The following is a 19305-nucleotide window of genomic DNA, read 5'->3' as shown; positions in this document are numbered from 1 at the left end:
GGTTACATGTTCACTGGTCTGTGGGATATCAGCATCAGTGCTGCTTTACTGCCCATGCCTCACGAGAGAGAGCTGAGGTGTTCATTTCCTGGGAAAAACATCTTCTAAGACACACATCAATGGCACCACAACATTTTAAGTAGTTAATCCTAAACATCAAATACTGCCCAAGTAGGATCCTTCTCACACAAGGAATGGGGAGGAGGGAGGAAGGAGTTGAGCAGAAAGAGGGAAAAAAATCCAGGAATATCATTATTGGTTTCAATGGTTAAACTGAAGTCAGGATGGAGAGAGGAAAAGCGGGTGACAATAGACTTCAAGCTACAGGACCAAATCTTCTAAGCTGCTAGAAAAACTTTCCCATTCTAGTGAATAAGTGGCCACAGAAGCAAGTGCTGGCATTCAGAACAAAATAATGGGATCCATTTATTATTAATTCATAAGGCAATATTTAAAAGCAGACTGAAACTCCACAAAGTAGTGTGAAATAGCATAGCCAGAATTTTGGAAAGAGTGTACAAACAGCACTGGAGTCTGAGCTATAGGCTTTCTGTCACCAAGGTCTTATAATTTTCCCTTTTTAATACACAAGAATGCAATCCCCAAAGAGTTCTTGAGCTCTCCTGATTCAGCTCTGAGCAGACTCCTGCTCTTCCTGCTTTCTCCCAATGCCAAATTGTAAGTCAACAAGAAACAATTTTGCAACATAAAAATATACTGCCTTTTTCACGTTCCTGACAGAAGTGGGATTGATTTGCAATATTTTTCCTCTTACAGAGCATGACTGCCAACTTCACTAAAAACACCCTGCTAGCTGGAAATCGTTTATTTTAGTGTTGTTACATAACATGTTAGCTTTGATAGAACCTGCCAAGGGAATTTCAGCTGCTGGGCACAGCCAGCTCTGCTGCTGTGTGTGTGCTGTGGGGTACTGGGTAAAGCAGGTCGGTGGAATGGTTTGGATTTAGACAATTTTCCCCAGGCCAGAGGGGTTTATTGAAGAGACTGACCATGGGATTAACAACAGGCAGGAATAACTCCCGGAGGCTTCTGTGTACCTGAAGTGCAGTTAATGTGCTTGCTTGCTTCAGTCAAACCCATGGGTGCCCTCAAGTCAAGATAGTCAAGAAGCTACAATCTGAATTTTCCCCCAAAATATTCCATGCCTCGATCCTCTTTGGAATTAGGTTGCTCTCACTTAGTTCTTGTACTCCAGAGAAAAGATTAGAGAAGTTTCAGCTAGGTCATACAGAAACACGGGGGTATAAAGAACTTCTAATGCAAAGAACTGAATTTACTGTATTTGACACAATTTATGGTTGTTTCTGAAAAACTGTCTCCATATGCAGTAAAGCACGCTTTAGCAGCGCTCAGTAAGATTCAGCAGTGACATGTCAGAAGAGTCAGATTTCAGAGGGGTTTCATTTGGAGCTTTTGATTGCTTTTAGAATAAGGAAGCCTGAGTATTAAGGACACTTGAGTTTGGTCTCTTCCTCTAGCCTGACTGTAGTTTTCCCAGTAGATGTGTAGCTGTTAGCACTGCAGATCACGGGTCAGTTGGACAAAGTGCAGTGGCTCCAGTAGTGTCTGCCTGCGCTCCGCGAGCCCGGGAGCAGCGCCGGGCTGTCGGCGTGCGGTGCCCGCCCCGCTGCCAACGCGCTGCTCACCGGCCGCACCGCGGCTCCGGCAGCGGAAACGCGTCACGGCCCGCACCAAGCTCGGGTCGCGGCGGGCAGCAGCGTCGGGACGGGCTTGGATTTGGGCACCGCCTGGGACAAGCGTTCCCTGCCGGTACTTTGCGTTCCCCAGCGCGGATCGCAGGAACAAATGCGCGCCCGCTCCCCGCACGGCACGCTGGCTGCTGCCGGCGGGGCGAGGCTCCGCCCCTGAGGTCACCCCCCTCCGCCTCGCCTTCCAGCCGCCCCGGCCCCGCCTTCCCAGGGTGCGACGCCCTCCCGGCATCACCGGGCGGCGCCGGGCTGCGGGCACCGCCCCGCCGTGCGACAGCGCAGCGCGCCGGGCACCCACGTGGAGCGGCCGGGCCGGCATGGGCAAGCGGCGAGGCGGGCGGGAGCTGCTGCGCAGCCTGAGCAAGAAGCAGAAGAAGCACCTGCGGGAGTTCGGCGAGGAGCACCCGTTCTATGACAAGTGAGTGCCGGGCTGGGCGGGGCCGGCCCTTGCCCGCGGTTCGGTGCCGGGGCTGCAGGGCCGAGGGGCCCCGCTCAGTACGGGCCGGGCCGGGCGGCCGCCGCTCCCGCTCAGGCTGGGCCTGGGCTCCGAGGGAAGGAGGGGAGCTGCAGCTGCATGGAGCACTGCCGCTCGCGAGCCGGGAATCTCGAAAGCAGAGCGGAAAGCAGGAAATGTCGGCTCGGATTTTCTTGCAACAAATGCAAACTCCTGTGGTGCAGCCCGGAGGCTGCCGCCAGGAGTGGGGAAAAGGGGTGGTGTGAGGTGGGCTACCATTTTGATACCAGGCCGGTCTCTAGGCTTGTCAGGGTTCCAGCTTTCCCACTGTTTACTCCGTGCTCTTTTCTGATCTCGGGAAGGGTATGAAAATAGAGTAGCGAAGATGTGTGTGACAGGAGCCATTCCCTCCTCGGCGGGATGCCCGTCTGTCAAAATGACCTCCTTCCTTTTGTGCCCACGTGTGAACTTCTGAGGAGAGAGCTGCTTAGTCCCGATGCTCTGTGATCTGTGCTGCTACTGTAAGTTTTTTAGGAGCAGGCACGCAGTGTTAAGGTCTGTGTGTCCCCTGGGACCCTCCTGGCCTGTCTGTATTGGGGGGGAAGGCCTGCTGCAGGGAATGTCCTGTGTCACCTATACAGTGATGCTCAGTCCCACACAAGACTCTGTATATTTTTGGAGAAACTGAGGTTAGTTTAAGCCCAGCTTGCACAGTGGCTTCTTTGAAGAATTGCAGTCCCAACACTAGTTAACTGATGCTGGTTTTCCTTTAGTTTGTGTCTGTTTCCCTCTTCACAGACCAATATTTAGCGCTAAAGTAGTCTCTGTCTCTGGTTAACTTTTTTACAAACTACCCTTGTAGTTAGGTGCTTTTAATTCCTTTTGAGACCTCATCTTCTGATTAACACTGGATTTTATTTCAAAATTTTTATTGATCAGTTGTAATGCCTGAGCACTTCAGGGCCACATCACCTAAGAGGAGAGGACGACCCTTAAGGTTTATCCTGAGGGTAAACACCCAGTCTGTTTTCTTAGGGAGACATGTGTGATGGTTGGGTTTCCTTTTAATTCTTTAAACTTGCGTAACTCATCAAATCACTCTTCCCCTCATTTCTTTCATCATGTGTGTAACATCATTTGCAGAGTAAGGTATGTTAGTGCTTTCTTTTCAGGGTTTCTGGAAGACCAGAAGAAACTCAAATATGTGAACTGGTAATGTATTTTTGTTCCTTCCTTACTTTTATCTTTGTGTAGTTTAGTGAAGTGAAGAACTTAGCATTTCATGTTTCCAGCTTTTTCAGGCTGATTAAGTTGTTCCACTTAGAAAACCAGTGTTTAGGAGAAAAAGATGAATGTGGTTTTTGTGTGGATCTGAATTGTTCTCTGTAATGTCTGCCTCTAAACTGTAATACCATCAGAGGGCAGAAGCAGCAGCAGGAAATAACAGCGGTTCTTAACTTTTTTGTGTGTTAGTCACAGTGAAAGATCATACTCTAAGTTGTTTTAATAATGTTGGTAAACTTAGTGTTGCATGAGTTAGGAGACTTGGTTCTTTGTTGAGCAAAGAAATATGTTAATACTCATTCTTCTTCAGATTGCCAGTGCTTTACTCTTCTTTCAGTCACAATTTGGTAATCTCCTTTATGATCAGATTAATAAAAGAGTTCAGAGTTTTGATATAGAAAAATTAATTACTTTGTTCCATTTGTTTCCTGTAGCAATTTTGTGCATTAATGTAGTATTTACTGATTTTTTTCCTTTTGGGGCTAAAAGAAACTAAGAAAGAAGGTAATGTTGTTGTGTTGATGCTCATGGTTTCACTATAGCTTTGGCTGTAATTTGGACACTGGTTTGTGCAAGCCCAGGACAGAACCGGCTCAAGTGTGGATTGCTTGAAGTGTAGAGCTGTACAGCTGAACCAAACCTGACCAACTCCCCAGGGAACCATTGCCCACTGACAGCTATTTCACTGACCTTCTTGAAAGCCAGAAGCATTTCCAGCATGCTCTGTCCCTTGTATGGGTGCCTTTCTACAGTTTTCAATCCGTGTGTGGTTTTCTTAGAAGAATCTGATGCTGGTTCAGTAAATGCTTTGTCTGTGGAGATCAAATGTCTTCACTCAGCTGAGAATGAAAGAACTGGGTTTTGTGGTGCTCCAAGTCAAATTGGTGCAGAAAGAGGCACTTCAGTCTGTCTCCCAAGATGCTTTCAAAACCTAAATGGAGGTGTCCAGTATAATGATTGGTATAAAATGCTGGGGTTTGAAAAATTGCATTGCATCTATGTAAAGGTTTAATGTGAGAGGGGAAACATAATAGCATGAGTAGAAGCAAGAGTATTTGCCTGCTGCTTTATAGGCTGTTACTGTTGTTGCTGTTTACATTCTGTTTTGCTTTCCAGTCTGATGATTCTGATAAATCAAGTCAAGAAAGTGATTCAGAGACTGAAGTGGAACAGGTCTCTGGATATCATAAGCTCCTGGCTACCCTGAAGACCTCGCCTGAGTCTGAGAGTGAGGAAGAGGAAGATGAAAGTGAATCAGAAGAAGCTGGGGAAAGTGAGGCAGAAATGGGCAGTGAAGGGTCCCAGGAGACTGGAGAAGCAGAGGAAGGCAAAGAAGAGACGAATGACGTTCCAGAGGAGGAAGAAGGTGGTTTGTCTTTTCCCATGCTTCTTTGGTGAATGTTGTTTGACTGACGTATGTTTTTAGCCAGGATCCTGGTGTAGACTGTCTTGTTGGCTGGGTGCTCTTCTGCCTTGGAGACTCTGTTGCTCCATTGGCTCTGTGTGGGTGGGAGCAGCAGCTGCTGAAGGATTTAGCAGGGGAAAGGGTAGCTGTGCTCATTTTGTGCCAGACAGCCTGCTGCTGCTTCCTCAGATGTTGTTTGTGCGGCAGCACAGAGGAAATCCACATGGAGCAGCAGACCAGGGGTTCTCACCCACTCATGGGAGACACAAGCTGTTCCCTCGAGCAGCATCTGGCTTGGCTGTGCCACCGAGAGGAGGGAAAGGTTTGCCTCACAGCATGGGAAAGAATATGGAAATTGGAAGGAAACCTCCAGCTTTATGGCAAGGTGTCCTCATTCATGAAATCTGCAAAGAAATGCTGGGAGAGAGGAGCCAACCTTTAATCATTTCCAATTATTTAGGGTCTCCAGAAACTAAAAGTTAAATTCCCCAAACAGGTTACTTCTTTAATTTTGTCTGGGGATCACGTTTTGTGTTATGTAACATTTGGCATGCTAGTCAAAATTCATCTTTATGGTAGAATGCAAAGTCTGCTCTTATCTTTTTTGATAGAGTTTTGGGAGAAGAAAATCAGTTACTCAAAGGGAACAACATCTACAGACAGTAACTTTTCCAGGAGATAGTAACCTGTTTCTTTCTCACAATTGTCAGACACAGCAGAGCAGATGCTCAGCCAGGAGCAGGCTGATGGCACAGATACCCCTTGTGACCCACATCATGGAGTAATTGAGGAATTTACTGATGTGAAACACGAATCTGAATTTAGCTTGGAAACCAATTTCATGGAAGAGGAGAGTGGAGATTGCAATGCAGATAGGAAGGACAGCAGTTCTTCACAAGCTCTTCCAGAAGGTAAAAAACTGTGTTTGTGTTTAAGGATCTGCCTTTAGAGGAGTATGTGTAAACATGTTTAAATTGTCCAACACCCTAGCGATGGGCTTTACAGCTTCTAAGTTCCTCCACTACATTATTCATGCTGCCCACATGTCAGCTGGTTACATAAGGGACCCTTAACACTAATGCAGATGTGTAGCTGAACCATTTGTTCTCTGTAGCCCCTAGGGACTGGGATTCATGTGGAGTTTCTGCTATGACTGGTAAAGCTTAAAGTATCAGGAGCTAGAAAAGTGTGTGAAGGATGTTCTCTTGCTCTGCTGCTTTAATAGTGGTTTTAAAACCCACTGTAATACAAAGAGCTCTGCAAGCCTGCACTTGACTATGGACGATGTTCTTGGCACAAACAGCACAGTAGATAATCACAAAGCTGACCTGTGAGGGCATCCTTCACATCTCAGTGGAGTTAGAGGTCAGATTCTGAGAAGCTTGGAGCAGCCACAGTAATTTAGACAAATGCTCAGCGCTCTCAGAATTTTGAAGGTTATGCAGGGGAGTCTGGCTGCACCAGGATCAGGAGAGAGTGAAGCATCAGCAGAGCACATGTAGTGTCTTTTAAGGGTGTATCCCAGAATCTCAGTGCACTGATGGATGCATCTGAAGCTCCAGTGTTGGAGTTGTCTCACCATATGTAACAAAACAACTGTGTTGCAGGGGTGTGCGATCCTTCAGCGACAGGGCACGCACTGGTGCTTGCACAGCTTCTGCTCATATTTAATGCTCTGTGCCTTTAATATCAGTTGGCATCGTTTGAGAGAGAGAAATATGTTTGTAGCATCCCTAGTGATGCTGGCTTGTCATCTTGGAGCAGCAGCTGACATTAGATCTGGGAGGCAGCCTGGGTGATACATGAAGTGTGTGGAAGCATCAAAGGGCCATGTGATAGAAAAAACAGCTCGTTCTTGTTACCATGAGAATATGACTTAGGCTGCTGGCATTGCATTTTAATGAGAACAGTAGCTCTCCAACTGCATGCTAAGTATCCTAACAGCTTTGTTCCACCTATAAATGATGCACTACTTCTCAGTGGGTTCTTGCAGCTTGGAAGTGTCTTTATAATCTATTACAGAAAACGAATCACCTAAGACAGCAGAAAGAGGATGAATTTCTACTCTGGTCCTGGGGTCACTAAAATTCCTGAAAATGCACCCCATTACTCCCTCTACTTTATTGGGAAAATGTTGGAATCTGTAAAACTCAACTGAGGAGAGACCCTGCAGTACAATTAAATGATATCCAGTTCATTTCCATTTCTGGAAAGATTTTCTAAATTTTTTTTCATTGTCATGATCAGTAAATGTCTTGACTTTTGCCTGGGTAACTTGTGTGTGGGCTGGATATTTGTTGGCAGGCACCAATGTTCCCTAATTAGTTTTCTTTATGCAGTGAATGCTGCTGTGCTGCAAGCAGGATACAGGGCTTGGCTTTCACAATTAACCTTGCATGTGACTTTGTGCGTGCCAGTGTCTTTGAGTATAATGTGATTTAACAGTTCTTTGCCTCTCTTTTCCCTTCCAAAAAGAAATGCTGATTAGATAAATCAGACTTGTTCTCACTCCAGGCAATTCTTGTCCCCCGTCTCCAAAACTCGCCTAATATTTCTCTGCTTTATTACAGACTGTGTTCATATCACTGGGCAGAACTGTTTGTAAATTAGGAAGGTTAGCAAGTTCACTTGGGACTTTACTATTGACAGCCCTTTTCACCTGCAAGCAATGGACGTGACAGAGCTTAAGGCAAAAAATTGCCACTGTTTTCCAGTACATACTGTTTTCCTGTCTAACGTTTGATTAGTGCTTGAAAATTCTAGTACTTCCATAAGTGCTTCTTTTTCTTTTTTAAAAGCAATCTGTCAAATCTGTTCTCTCTGTTCTTTGCAGAGAGAATTTGACATCCTTTCTCTCATCTCCAAGTGCTTTGAAATAACTAGTTTTAATTGTGGTGTTGGCCAGCATGGAGACTGTTCATCTCATTTGCAAATCCATTCTGCAACTTGATTCTGCTATTAACTGCAATAGTTCTCAGGCTATTTTTTTGTTGTTACTGTAAATAGATCCATTTAAGCAGCACATGGACAAAGAACTTGAAGAAAAGGAAATAGAGAAAATGTCTACGCTTCCTAAAACTTCAAGTCAAAGTCAGGTAATAATTTTCTGTAGCCATCCATCATTCCTAAAGATGCCTGGATCAAAATAATCCTTTTTTTATACAGGTGAAGTAGATCACAGTTGTTATTATTAGCTGCTGACACTAGAATTATCGAGTTTTTTGTTTTTTTTCAATGTGTTGTTGAACTGTTTTCTTCTTCATTTACTGCTGGGCAAGAGTTGAAATGTGAAGTCTGCTGTTCCTGGAGGCATATGCTGACACACCTGAAACACATAGCTTTAGACATTGAGCTGTAGTCCCAAAACCTTGACAAGGGGTAGCAACAGGGCTTGTTTCTGAGTGGTGACAGCACAATGCCAGCAATGTGCTCAGCAGCTGAACTTCTGAGGTGACCATGTGCGCTTTTAAAGCCACTTGTGATGCATTTTCACATTCTGGCTTCAGGATGGCTCTGTCCCTGTACACATTTACATGCCAGTGAAGGGGAATTTATTGCTTATATTACTTTATTACTTAATTCTGGCAATAATATGTGAACTACATTACCAGAAAACCACCTCATTGCTTGACAAAGAATATTGGTTTTCAAAATACTCATTTTTAGACAAACCTTTGCTACATAACTTTTCCACATCTGATTTTGTTTTGGAGACTTGCCTCCCATTCTGGTCAGCCATATGCTGGGTGACATTCATTGGAAGATATCCAATGGTTAGTTAGAGAGAAAGCTGTGATTTTTTTTGAAATTTAATTTACTTTTTTGGCACATGGTGGCCAAAATTACCAGTGCCACCTGAAGCAATGCATGATATATCTTTGCTTAAATTGGTGTAGCTACTTTATGGGGACAGCTGGGGACAACTTGCATGGCAGAAGGCTTAAAGTTTAGAGTTTTCCCCCACTACACTGATAGCTGTTCAAAATCAGACAGACACCCAAGAAGACTGCATTTAACAACTGTATCACAACTTCTGGGATTAGCCCCTAATGGGTTTATTTTCTTCTTTGATCAAAGTATGTGCTCATTGGGGTCAGCTGGTAAGCACAGTTGGACTGCAGGGATCTCATCTCATCCCTGGTTTGCTGGGTGGGTTAGGCAGAAAATTCCTCTGGCATGGGAACAGTTACAGACACATCATTGCAAGATCCATCCAGATCTACCTAGCTGAAATTTATTATTATTTATCCTGGCAGACTCTCAAAGGGATTGCCTATTGAAAAAAAAATGCAAAAATATTGTATTATGAAAAGACGATTTCCTTAATCTCACGAACTTGATTAAAGTTGATACCACCAGCTGTGGTGATATGCTTTGAAGTGTGCAAGGTTAGGTACATATGACTCCTCAGTTTTGTTGGCTTATTTTCTTTCCAGTGGCCAAGGCTGGGTCAAGTAGTTTTTTCTTCCACTTTGGAGAAACAGAAAACTTTCAAAGCAGACAAAGAATTTGATGTGAAACAGCTTCATCTCCACAAGCCTTTGGAATCCACTTGGCCAAAAGTGAATAAACAGTTTCTGTCAGCAGCGGACAAGCCAACGGATTCCTCTTTTACCCCGTTACAAAGAGAGCTGTTCTGTGTCATGAATTCCTACCGGGACTTGTTCTATCCAGAGAGATCTGCTCTAACAAACGGAGAGGAGATCCGGCACGCTTACTGCCTGCACGCCCTGAACCACGTGCTCAAGGCCAACGCCCAGGTGCTCAGCAACAACGCGCGACGGAGGGATCGAAAGCCAGGCACCGACGCCGATGCCCACAGGGACCAGGGACTCACCAGGCCTAAGGTAAGGGAGCTCTGGTCCTGTCACCCCCAACCTGGCTGCCTGCTCAGGCTGTACAAACATCCTGGCAGTTTACCCACAAGTGGTTTTGCTGCTGCTCTCTCAGGGAGTGTGTTTCTGGGCGTATGCCTTTCTACATTCCTTCATCATGCCTTGAAGTTGTCCTCCATGGCCAGGGAGAATCCTGTGTGAGAAGCAGTGAGCTCAGGGTTGTTAGCCAGCCTGGTTCTGTGCCAAGCCATGAGTTTGACTTAATCTCTTTTTTTGTCCCTATCACCACAGACTGATAAATTTTCCTGCTCCCATATTTAAATCTGCCAGTGCAGACAGGTGCCTCCATATCAATCTTCGGTATCCATGCAAGGTAGCGTTGGCTGTCATTTAACGTGAGATGTGCCTGAAGTTCTTTTGTCCTTAGGCACTTGTAAGGCCTTGCCTGCATGAAAGGATCTTTCTGTTTGGACCCCAAACCAGTCCTTCCTGGATTCACAGCATCCTGTAGTTGATAACCAGGTGGATTCAGCTATGGCAGCCTGTCACCAGTGTGCCAGCTGCTGGTTGAACAATTCCAGAGTTGGGTTTCAGTGTTTGCTGCATGCCTGGCAAATCTCTGGTTTTTGTGTTGATTTCCTCATTAGCCATTTGTATTTTGGAGTTCTGTGCAGAAACTATTGCCACCCATCCAAGAGCCAGCCCTTGACCCTGTCTCTTGCTTGCCTGGAGAACGTGCTCAGTTTTCAGTTCCCCTGAGTGAGCTGGGCAGCCAGGCTGAGCTGCTGGCCAGGACCAGTTCAAGAGCAGTGCATCCCAGTGCATCTTCCCTCCCTGCTGCTTGTCAGAATGGTTTTGTTTGGATTGCTGGGATGCCCCAGGGGGGCAGATCCAAGCCCAAGTTTAATTAACGTACGCTTAATAGCGAGTGTTTGTGTTTGATGGGTTACTCTCTGTCACTGTTGATCTGCACAGGTGCTGATGATAGTGCCCTTCAGGGAGTGTGCTCTGCGCATTGTGCATATTCTCATCAGTCTCCTCGAAGTGAATGACAAGAAGAAAATAGATGTGAGTAACAAAAAGCGCTTCAAAGGGGAGTATGGCTCTGACCCAGAAGAGAAGCCCCCCAACCTGAAAAGACCTGAAGATTATGAAGCTGTCTTTGCTGGCAACATTGATGACCACTTCAGAATTGGTAATAACCTACTGAACAGATGATTTTTGGCTTGTACAGAGCTGCTACATAACAAAATTTTTCCAAATGCCTCAGAGCTATCAGAGCTGGAAGTTTGGTGAGACTCTAGGCTGTGTGGTATTCCTGCTGGTTTTGCCCTGGCAACCTGGATTTTTCTGAAAATCTTTCTTGCCTTTCCAGAACTTAAAAAGGAAGGGAAAATGGAGAAGTAATTATTTTCACATCAAGTTCAGAATAATTTAAAATGCAATGACAGCTTTATTCTAGCAGGACTGCCCACACCTCATTTTGAAGATAGCCTTGATTATGCAGCAAAATCTTTTCAGCAAAATCAGAAACAGTATGTTTCATGTTATAAAAAAAAAATCTTTTGGGTTTAATTAGCCTGTTCACAATGTCTCGTGTAATGGTTGGAACAAAATTAAAGCTCAGTACTGAGCAAAGCAGTTTTCTGCTGTGCTTCCCATGGTTTTCATGGAAGCAAATGGCTAGCCAGCAAGTAGGAGTGTTGGACAAGCAGAAAATGTGAGACTGTTTCATATAATATTGTAAACTTATGCTGTTTAGTAACTCAGTATGCATAGAACTAGCTGATGGCTTGGTTCCTGGAGCTGCTAAGATGAGAAGGCAGTTTTTGTAACTTAACTTGACAGATGAGAGGCTTTTGAAATACTGCACCTTGAAAGATAAATTGGCACCCCAAGAAATGTAATGATACAGTGGAAGATGTGTGCAGGTCGCAGTCAGTCTTTCTTCCTTCCCCAGTGAATATCTCTCAGGCTGAGAGCATCTTACTTTCAGTAGCATAATAATTTTCCTTTCAGTCCTCTCCCATACCACACTCTGCTTGTTCCACTTACTAAGTGTTAAGACATGATTGAAGAAACTTTCAGTGCTGTTAACTTGCAGAGGCAAATTATAGAAGCAGAATAATTTCTCTTTCTTACTGTGCTGCACACCCTGTTACTTCTGCACAAAGATCTCATTTAAAGCACATTTGTTATGCCTTACTGAAACCACCATTCTTTCACTTTTTTAAACAGAAAAAAGACTTGATGTTTCTAAACTGTGTATATGCTGTGACAAGTGATATCTTCTTCCTGGAAATTCAACCAATTGAACCTTTTCTTTTTTTCTTTGTTTTTTCATTTTTTATCCTTGGGTTGAAATAGACAGCAGGAGGGGTCCCTGCTGCTGTCTCTGAAATTCTTAGAAGGGCCTTCATCTGAAGCCATGCTATCTGCCTTCACATGGACAGGGAAAGAAGTTGGAGAGATTTTGTTGGGCAGATTGAAGGGGGTGGTTTGAATGTGGTCTGCACTAGCTGCATTTTTAAGACCAGGAAACTGTGGGTCTGGAAGTGCTGCCACATAGTTATGACACAACTCCTTTGATTCCTTCCCTTTCATGTCTCTAACGTGAGAGGTGGTGCATAGGCTGGTTCAGAATGTACCCTGCAACATGTGGTGTGAGAAGCAGTGTAGGTGCAAGACTTTAGTCACTGTAGCATGAAGAACCTTGTCCTTTGTGGTTTAGTAGCAAATCATTCAGCCTTGTGAATAATGAGAGTTGATAGTCAAGAGATCCACCCCAAATCTTTCATGACAGATTAAAGTAACAGTTACTATAATACCCAAAGTTCAGGATTCGGGGAGAAAGGAGTAGTTAATCATTTTTGCCTTTTTTTTTTTTCCTTAAGTTGTTCAGTCTCCTCATTCCCCTGTTCAGCAGAAAATCAGAAACAGTATGTTTCAGTTAAAAATTTTCATTCAGATTATGAAAAATCTTTTAAAAAATAATACAGAAATACTTTTCCAAACTGCATGAAAAAATTCCACATGCTTGTCAAATGGGGATAGGGTGGGTAAGCACTTCTTGGGGAAAGGAGAGTTTCAGACAGATTAGTTGTGTCCAGCTATATTCATCAGTGTGGGGAGAGGAAATGGGGGAAATTACTGTTCCAGAACCTCCTGGAGGAACGTGGTTGATAATTGATGTTAACTGAGAACTTGCTGTTGGTGTTGTTGGACAGGGGTTGCCATCCTGCAGAAGAGCATGAGACTCTATGCACCCTTCTACTCCTCAGACATCATCATTGCCTCTCCTCTGGGCATCAGGACTGTCATTGGTGCAGAGGGGGAGAAGAAAAGAGACTTTGATTTTCTGTCATCAATAGAAATCCTCATCATTGATCAAGCAGACATTTACCTGATGCAGAACTGGGAACACGTTCTGGTGAGTTTTCCAGATATGTATTCATTTTTGTGCTGCGTTTCCCATATATGTCCATTCATTTTTGTGCTGTGTTTCCCATTTATGTCCATTAATTTTTGTGCTGTGTTTCCCATATATGTCCGTTCATTTTTGTGCTGTGTTTCCCATATATGTTCGTTCATTTTTGTGCTGTGCTGTGTCTTGCTGGTCTGATGTTGCTCAGTTTTGGCAGTGAGCAGTATTGCTGTTTTTACTGACTTGATTCTAGACATGGATATTCATTTCTTTTCCTCCCTCCACCCTGATATCTACCTTATACTAAGAATATTCTTTCTACAGATTTTGGGTAGATTTCAGGACATGTTCTCTCTAAAACTTAGTTTGGTGCTTTAGTAGTGTATTTCATCAAAGCTGGTTTTGGACAGTTTTAATTATCTTGCAGCATTAAGAATGATGATTTCTTTAATCACATCTGGGAGAAATTATGCCAGCTGTCTGACTGCCCAGTGTCTCAGTCAGATTGCAGCCATGTGAGGAATCTGGGCAGCCTATTTCAGGTTCCTCCAGGAAGCAAGAGGAGCTGGTGCATGTCTCCACCGATTGCACATACTAAGCATTAGTCATGTACAGAGTTAAACAGTATGAAGGGTTTCCTGTACACTTAATGCAAGTAGAGCTCTTGCATTGTGGCTAGCCTGCAGCAGTACCCCTGCTTTTTGGCTTTTGGTTAATAGAAGTTTTCAGGATTGAATTCCTAGGATTTTCTTTTCCACAATAAAATACCTCTGAGGTACCTGGACCAGAAATTTTGATTTCTTGATGTCACTATGCATTTTGGATGAGTCCGGAAGGTCTTCTTCTCTCAGGAGTCACAGAAAGGGCACATGAGCCTACACAATACCCAAGGAATGAGTCTTGGAGTCTGTTTTCTGTGTTTCCCTTTAGGTGCAACTGCCTGCCAAGTGGTGGCAGGGATGCCAGTCCTAGGCATTGTTCCCTGAGGGTAAAATGTGGCAAATTTCTTCAAACTCTACCAGAATGTGATGAGAGTTGTGCTGTGCTTGGGCTTCTTTTAGCTCAGAAACCTTGGGCCCATTGCCTTTAGTACAAACAAATCCATTATAGTTGCCCCAGGAGAAGTTTAGAAAGTTACTGTTCCTGGTGACTAAAGAGATGGTAGCTTTCGGTTCTGTGGCAGGAAATCAAGTAAATTGCTCTTGCTGTGGTCAATAAATTCCAGACAGTGGTGTCTTGGGAGGTGCTGCTTGTTTATATTCTGTGCTGCCTTGCTGGTCCCTGCCCTCTTTCCCACTGCAGTCAAGGCTTTTGCAGGCAGTCAGGGATGTCAGCAGTGATGTGTCTTCATGTGTGTGTGCAGCACCTGATGAAGCACATTAACCTGCTGCCTCTGGACTCCCACGGCGTGGACTTCTCCCGAGTGCGGATGCTGAATCTCAACAACTGGTCCAAGTACTACCGGCAGACACTGCTGTTCAGCGCCCTCCAGGAGCCCCAGATCAACTCTATCTTCAACAAACACTGCTTCAATTACATGGGGCAGGTGAGTTCACAGAGCAGCTGGAATGCTGGTGTGCAAGGAAGGGGAGAGGAAGAGAAAACCCAATTGCAGAAAAATTCTGTAACTCAGTTGCTGAAAGACTGTGTGCCTATTGTTTCCCTCACCCAAATGTTTCAGTCTGAATCCATGACATTACATACTGTGCCAGAGGCATGAAAAGCTGCTCCTCATGCAGTGATGCTTATTTGATATTTTTCTTTCATAGTAGCTGCTGTTTCATGTCAGAAATCAGATTTTGGGTTTTTTAATTTAACAGACTCGAGTTATTTGTTTTACTTATTTTGTTGTTAAATGGAGAGTTCATTTGCTTCCCTTTTTTATCTCCTACTGTGTAAGTTGCATGAACTGTTAGTATTTTGAAAGAAACAGGAAAAGCAAAAACTTCAGGAGACCATCTCAAATACACAGGGCATAAGTAGTCATCGTGTATTTAACAGACCTGGTTTGTCTGTCATGACTGTAGCTTTGTATTGGAGCTTTCTTAAAAACAGCCTTGTGCACTGTTTTTCTTAAAAATAGTGCTGTCAGATGTGAGCTGCAGAAAGCTGTCTGCAATGTGCTTGCCTTTGGAATGCTGCTTCCCTGAACATCCTACTTCCTTCTCACAGGTGGCCATCCGCAACGTGCCGCTCACTGGCTCCATCAGCCACGTCGTGGTCCAGCTTCCTCATGTTTTTCGGAGATTAGAAGCTGACAGTGTAACCTCTGTGATAGATGGCAGGTACTGTGTGTCTCAGACTGTTTTGCTGTGCCCTAATGACTGCAATTTCAGATTCAGTGGAGCGTACTGCAGAGCACACTGTGGGCTCACCACACAAGTACATCTTCATTATTCCTCAGGTGTAGGCTGGGCTCGTAGAAGTGGAGAGGAATACTGACCTTCTTCTTGCCAAAGGCACTGGAGAATACAGTCTGGGGAAGATATACCAATCTCAATACTACAGTTGTGTAGTGCTGGTAATGCCTTTTATCTTCTACACATGTAGAAATCCTGTGAAATTAAAAGAAGGAAAAACATAGTGAAAATCTTTGGCAGTCTGGTGTTTGATGATACTCCTGTCTGAGCTCATATCAGTATTAGAAAGCTGAAGTTTCACTCTGGTTAAAACATATTTGTTGTTTTAAATTGAGGTTTCAGTTTTTCATCGACAAAGTTCTGCCCGAGTACCGCGACGCCATCATGTCCCACACACTCATCTACGTCCCCTCCTACTTCGACTACGTGCGCCTTCGCAACTACTTCAAGAAAGAGGACCTGAATTTCACTCACATCTGTGAATACACCAAAAAGGCTGCTGTCTGCAGGGCACGGCGCTTCTTCCTCAAGGGAGAGAAGCAATTCCTACTGTTCACTGAGCGTTTCCACTTCTACAAAAGGTGAGCTGTGTGTGGAGGGATAGAATGTAAGAGAATAGTACAGAAGGCAGTCTCACCCCTGAGGAGTTGCAGCTGTACTAATCACCAAAGATTAGGAACAGGCCTGCCCTTAATAGGCCACAGCCTATTGAGTGTTCTTGTTAGACACAGCCTTTATAGCTGTGCTACAAAAGAATGGATTAGCTGGGTGAGCAGAGATGGAGTTTGTTGGCTGTGGTGTGAAGAAGAAGGAGTCAGTGCTGCGAGGAACTGCCCATGAGAAATCACCAAGAAGGCAGGGGACCTTTGCAATAAGATGACAACAGTTGTGGACCGAGTTTTCCCTCTGAGTTGTGTGCGCTGTTCTGAAGGTAGAGTCTGACCTTAGTCATAGATGGGCTGTGCTGCTTTTTGAATCTCTTGGATCCCTCTGAGGACTTCTTTGACTGAAGTAAGAGTTGTTAAGTTTACTTTCAAGTTCTTTCCTGTTGTCAGCAGTCCCTTTGCAGAGACTTTAATATTTTGTTATGAGCAGAGCTTTATTCAGGAAGATGAGTGCTGCCAAGTTCCAGTGATGTCAGGACAGGATGATACAGCCTGCAAATGGGATTCATTGGGCCTTTTATTTGTGTTCATCTGTGCCACAGTAATTGTATAAAATTTTGGAAGGAAATATATAATTGGTTCAATAATGCAATACAGCGAGCTGAGGCCACTTGGAAAATTTGTTACATCCTGACTGGAGCTGCTTTCAAGTTCCTAATGGAACAGGATTTTTTTCTGTTAGCAGATGTGTTGGCAAATATGAAAAGTTTCATGAGGCTTGGTCTGATCAGGCTTCACTGTATTAAAATCCAAGCTGCAGAGGCTGACCACTTCATAAATTGGTGGTGGTTGGTACTTTAGAGGAAGTCGTTGTGCCTGGCATTGTGAGATTTTCCCCCTAAATTCTATTTTTCTGTTTAGTCTTCAGTCCGTGACACGGGGTTTGTAAAGTCGAGCTACAGCTGATGTGCATTGAGGTGGATGGAAACTGGAAGACTTGATAGAGGACTGATGTTTTACCATGCGTATTTTGTAAAATTTGCCTCAAGTGTTTTGGTTTTTATTTTTTCTGCTACAGGTATACGATAAAAGGCATTAGGAACCTCATTTTCTACGAGTTACCAACATACTCCCACTTCTACAGTGAGATTTGCAACATGCTGAAGGCCACAGACAGTGGGGTGGATGCTACTTGGACTTGCACTGTGCTCTACTCCAAGTATGATGCTCAGAAATTGGCTGCAGTGGTTGGCATAGACCGCACCGCTCAAATGCTACAGTCCAAGAAGAATGTGCACCTCTTTGTTACAGGAGAAAATGATTAAGGGATTCTGCAGACTGGATGAGTGGATGGACCTGCATTTTACTCCTAATTCAGATTTTTATATTGCTTTTTTTAAAAGTATTAAACTTTTTACTCCCTTTTGTTAAATATTCTGTTGAAATTGTTTGTATAGTATTAAATTTTGTATTTCAGTACTCTGCCCAACAAGAGATGAAGGGTGTCATTCAAAAAAGCAGGGCTTAGAAGGTGTTTTCTGTATAGAAACAAAATCAATCCAGAAACTATTTTTCATGTATATTAAAAAACTCATGGGTCAGTAAAGATTCATGCAGTGATAAATAGCTTTTGGTTTAACTGTTTCATTTAATTTTCAGGTGTAGCAAACTCACTTTCTTTTCTCAGAGGGAAGTTTTTCTTGTCTAAGATAAGAACAATGCCCAAGTATTAAATGAGTGACAATTCTGTAAGCTATTCTGTAAACAAGGGATGTGTAGGCAGGGCCTCTATAGCACAAGTGTGTTTCTGAATGAGAGTTGGACTTGCTTCAGGTTGGCACTTGTGAGAATCCTTAAATGTGCTTGGGTAGGAGCTATGGGTTTTGTGTTTTTCCTGGTGACCTAAGTATCTCTGCCTCCTATTTCCAACAGACCCTCTGGCTGGTCAGTTTTACCAGGGATAATACAAAACCAGGGAATTGTAAATGCCCCTGGGATGGTATCTAGCACCACAGGTGGAGGTGAGGTGGTTGGTTTGTGTCTGGTTGCTGTGTCTGGTTTTTCTCCTGATGGTTGCAGATGGACATGGAAGCGTCCTGGTGCTGCCTTTTTCTTTTTCTCCTTCCCAGAAGCCAAGTGTAATTGAAAGGGAGTTAAAATTAGAAGGATTTGTTTAGGTAAGCACGTGCTAGGACTGCAGGAAGATTGTTCTCCAGAGGGGCAGGTGAGCCCTGCGTCAGCCCCAATGCAAGGAGGAAGCATCCTGTAATAAGCTTTGAGGGAGTTCTTGTCTAGGAGGCTTAAGTAAAAACACCAAAGTGAAATACACTTCTTGAGTAAATGAGGCACATGCTTTCTGCCAATTTTTGTCAAATTCCTGATTCCTGTATTCCTCAAAAGCTGTGAATTCCAGTAGTTATCATTCAGTACGCATGAAAATCCATGCAGTTTCTTGCTTTGCATTTTAAGTCATGTCAGTTAATTTTACATACGTCTGCTGTAGCACACAAAAACTAAGAGCCAGCCCCAGAAAACTTCTCCCAGTGGACATCTGTCTCCTGTACAGCACAGAGCAGTAGTGGCAGTCAAGGATTTTTATTTTATGGCCCAGGCTGGATGTGGGAGAATTATGGCTGTGCATATGAAACAAGCGCACAAAATAGGATTAAGGAATTTCCTTTCTACACCGGATGTACTTAGCAGAGATAAGAGCTGACCTCTGAGGAAGCTAAAGTGGGATAGCTGCTTAGGGAGATAACATGATGCAGTGCAGCTCCTGTTTAAAGAAGCAGCAAGAGTTCTGTGCCAGAGCCTTAACTCTGCAAGTATTTTTTTTCCTACACTGAAATAAAAGCAAAGTGCCTTGAAGGGAGTAAGGCCAGACTGTAGTCTGAGGCCCTCATGATTTTTTTATCAGCTACCTGGGTTTGTTCCTAAGACAAGCATACTTGGAAATTTGAAATGTATATACCAGTGTCACATTTCTGATGTTGATTACTAATTATAACTTGCTGATTGCCAAAGCAGTGTGTAAATGCCTCTTCACTGCCTTCAATAGGTGCTCAGGGCTGCCAGCACTGAGCCTTGGAGCACTCCTACATGAGGGTTTTGTGCCATGACAAATTCTTACTTGCCTTAAGGAGCCTCACCAGGCAGCACTGATCCTAGGCAGGAATTCTGCATAGCAGCCTGTGCTAGTGGGTCAGAT

General features: G+C 44.0%; 1 protein-coding gene across 2 annotated transcripts; it reads left to right on the top strand.

The window, feature by feature from the left end:
* The first annotated feature begins 1983 nt into the window (after positions 1 to 1983).
* On the top strand, positions 1984 to 18980 carry UTP25 (UTP25 small subunit processome component). 2 transcript variants are annotated; one of them, XM_059467573.1, is made up of 12 exons: positions 2011 to 2148; positions 3357 to 3396; positions 4585 to 4834; positions 5584 to 5784; positions 7880 to 7968; positions 9310 to 9720; positions 10684 to 10903; positions 12936 to 13138; positions 14496 to 14678; positions 15305 to 15417; positions 15828 to 16073; positions 17176 to 18980. In XM_059467573.1, the coding sequence occupies exons 1-12, from the start codon at positions 2048 to 2050 to the stop codon at positions 17420 to 17422; spliced, it is 2304 nt and encodes a 767-aa protein (XP_059323556.1). In that variant the 5' UTR covers positions 2011 to 2047; the 3' UTR covers positions 17423 to 18980. The 2 variants fall into 2 exon arrangements, with proteins under 2 accessions (XP_059323557.1, XP_059323556.1); XM_059467574.1 differs by lacking the exon at positions 3357 to 3396 and having other exon boundaries at positions 1984 to 2148.
* Positions 18981 to 19305: the final 325 nt, after the last annotated feature.

The sequence above is a fragment of the Ammospiza nelsoni genome, chromosome 3 (genome assembly GCF_027579445.1).
Source record: "Ammospiza nelsoni isolate bAmmNel1 chromosome 3, bAmmNel1.pri, whole genome shotgun sequence".
NCBI classification, from domain to species: domain Eukaryota; kingdom Metazoa; phylum Chordata; class Aves; order Passeriformes; family Passerellidae; genus Ammospiza; species Ammospiza nelsoni.
This window is presented reverse-complemented; position numbering and strand designations above follow the sequence as displayed.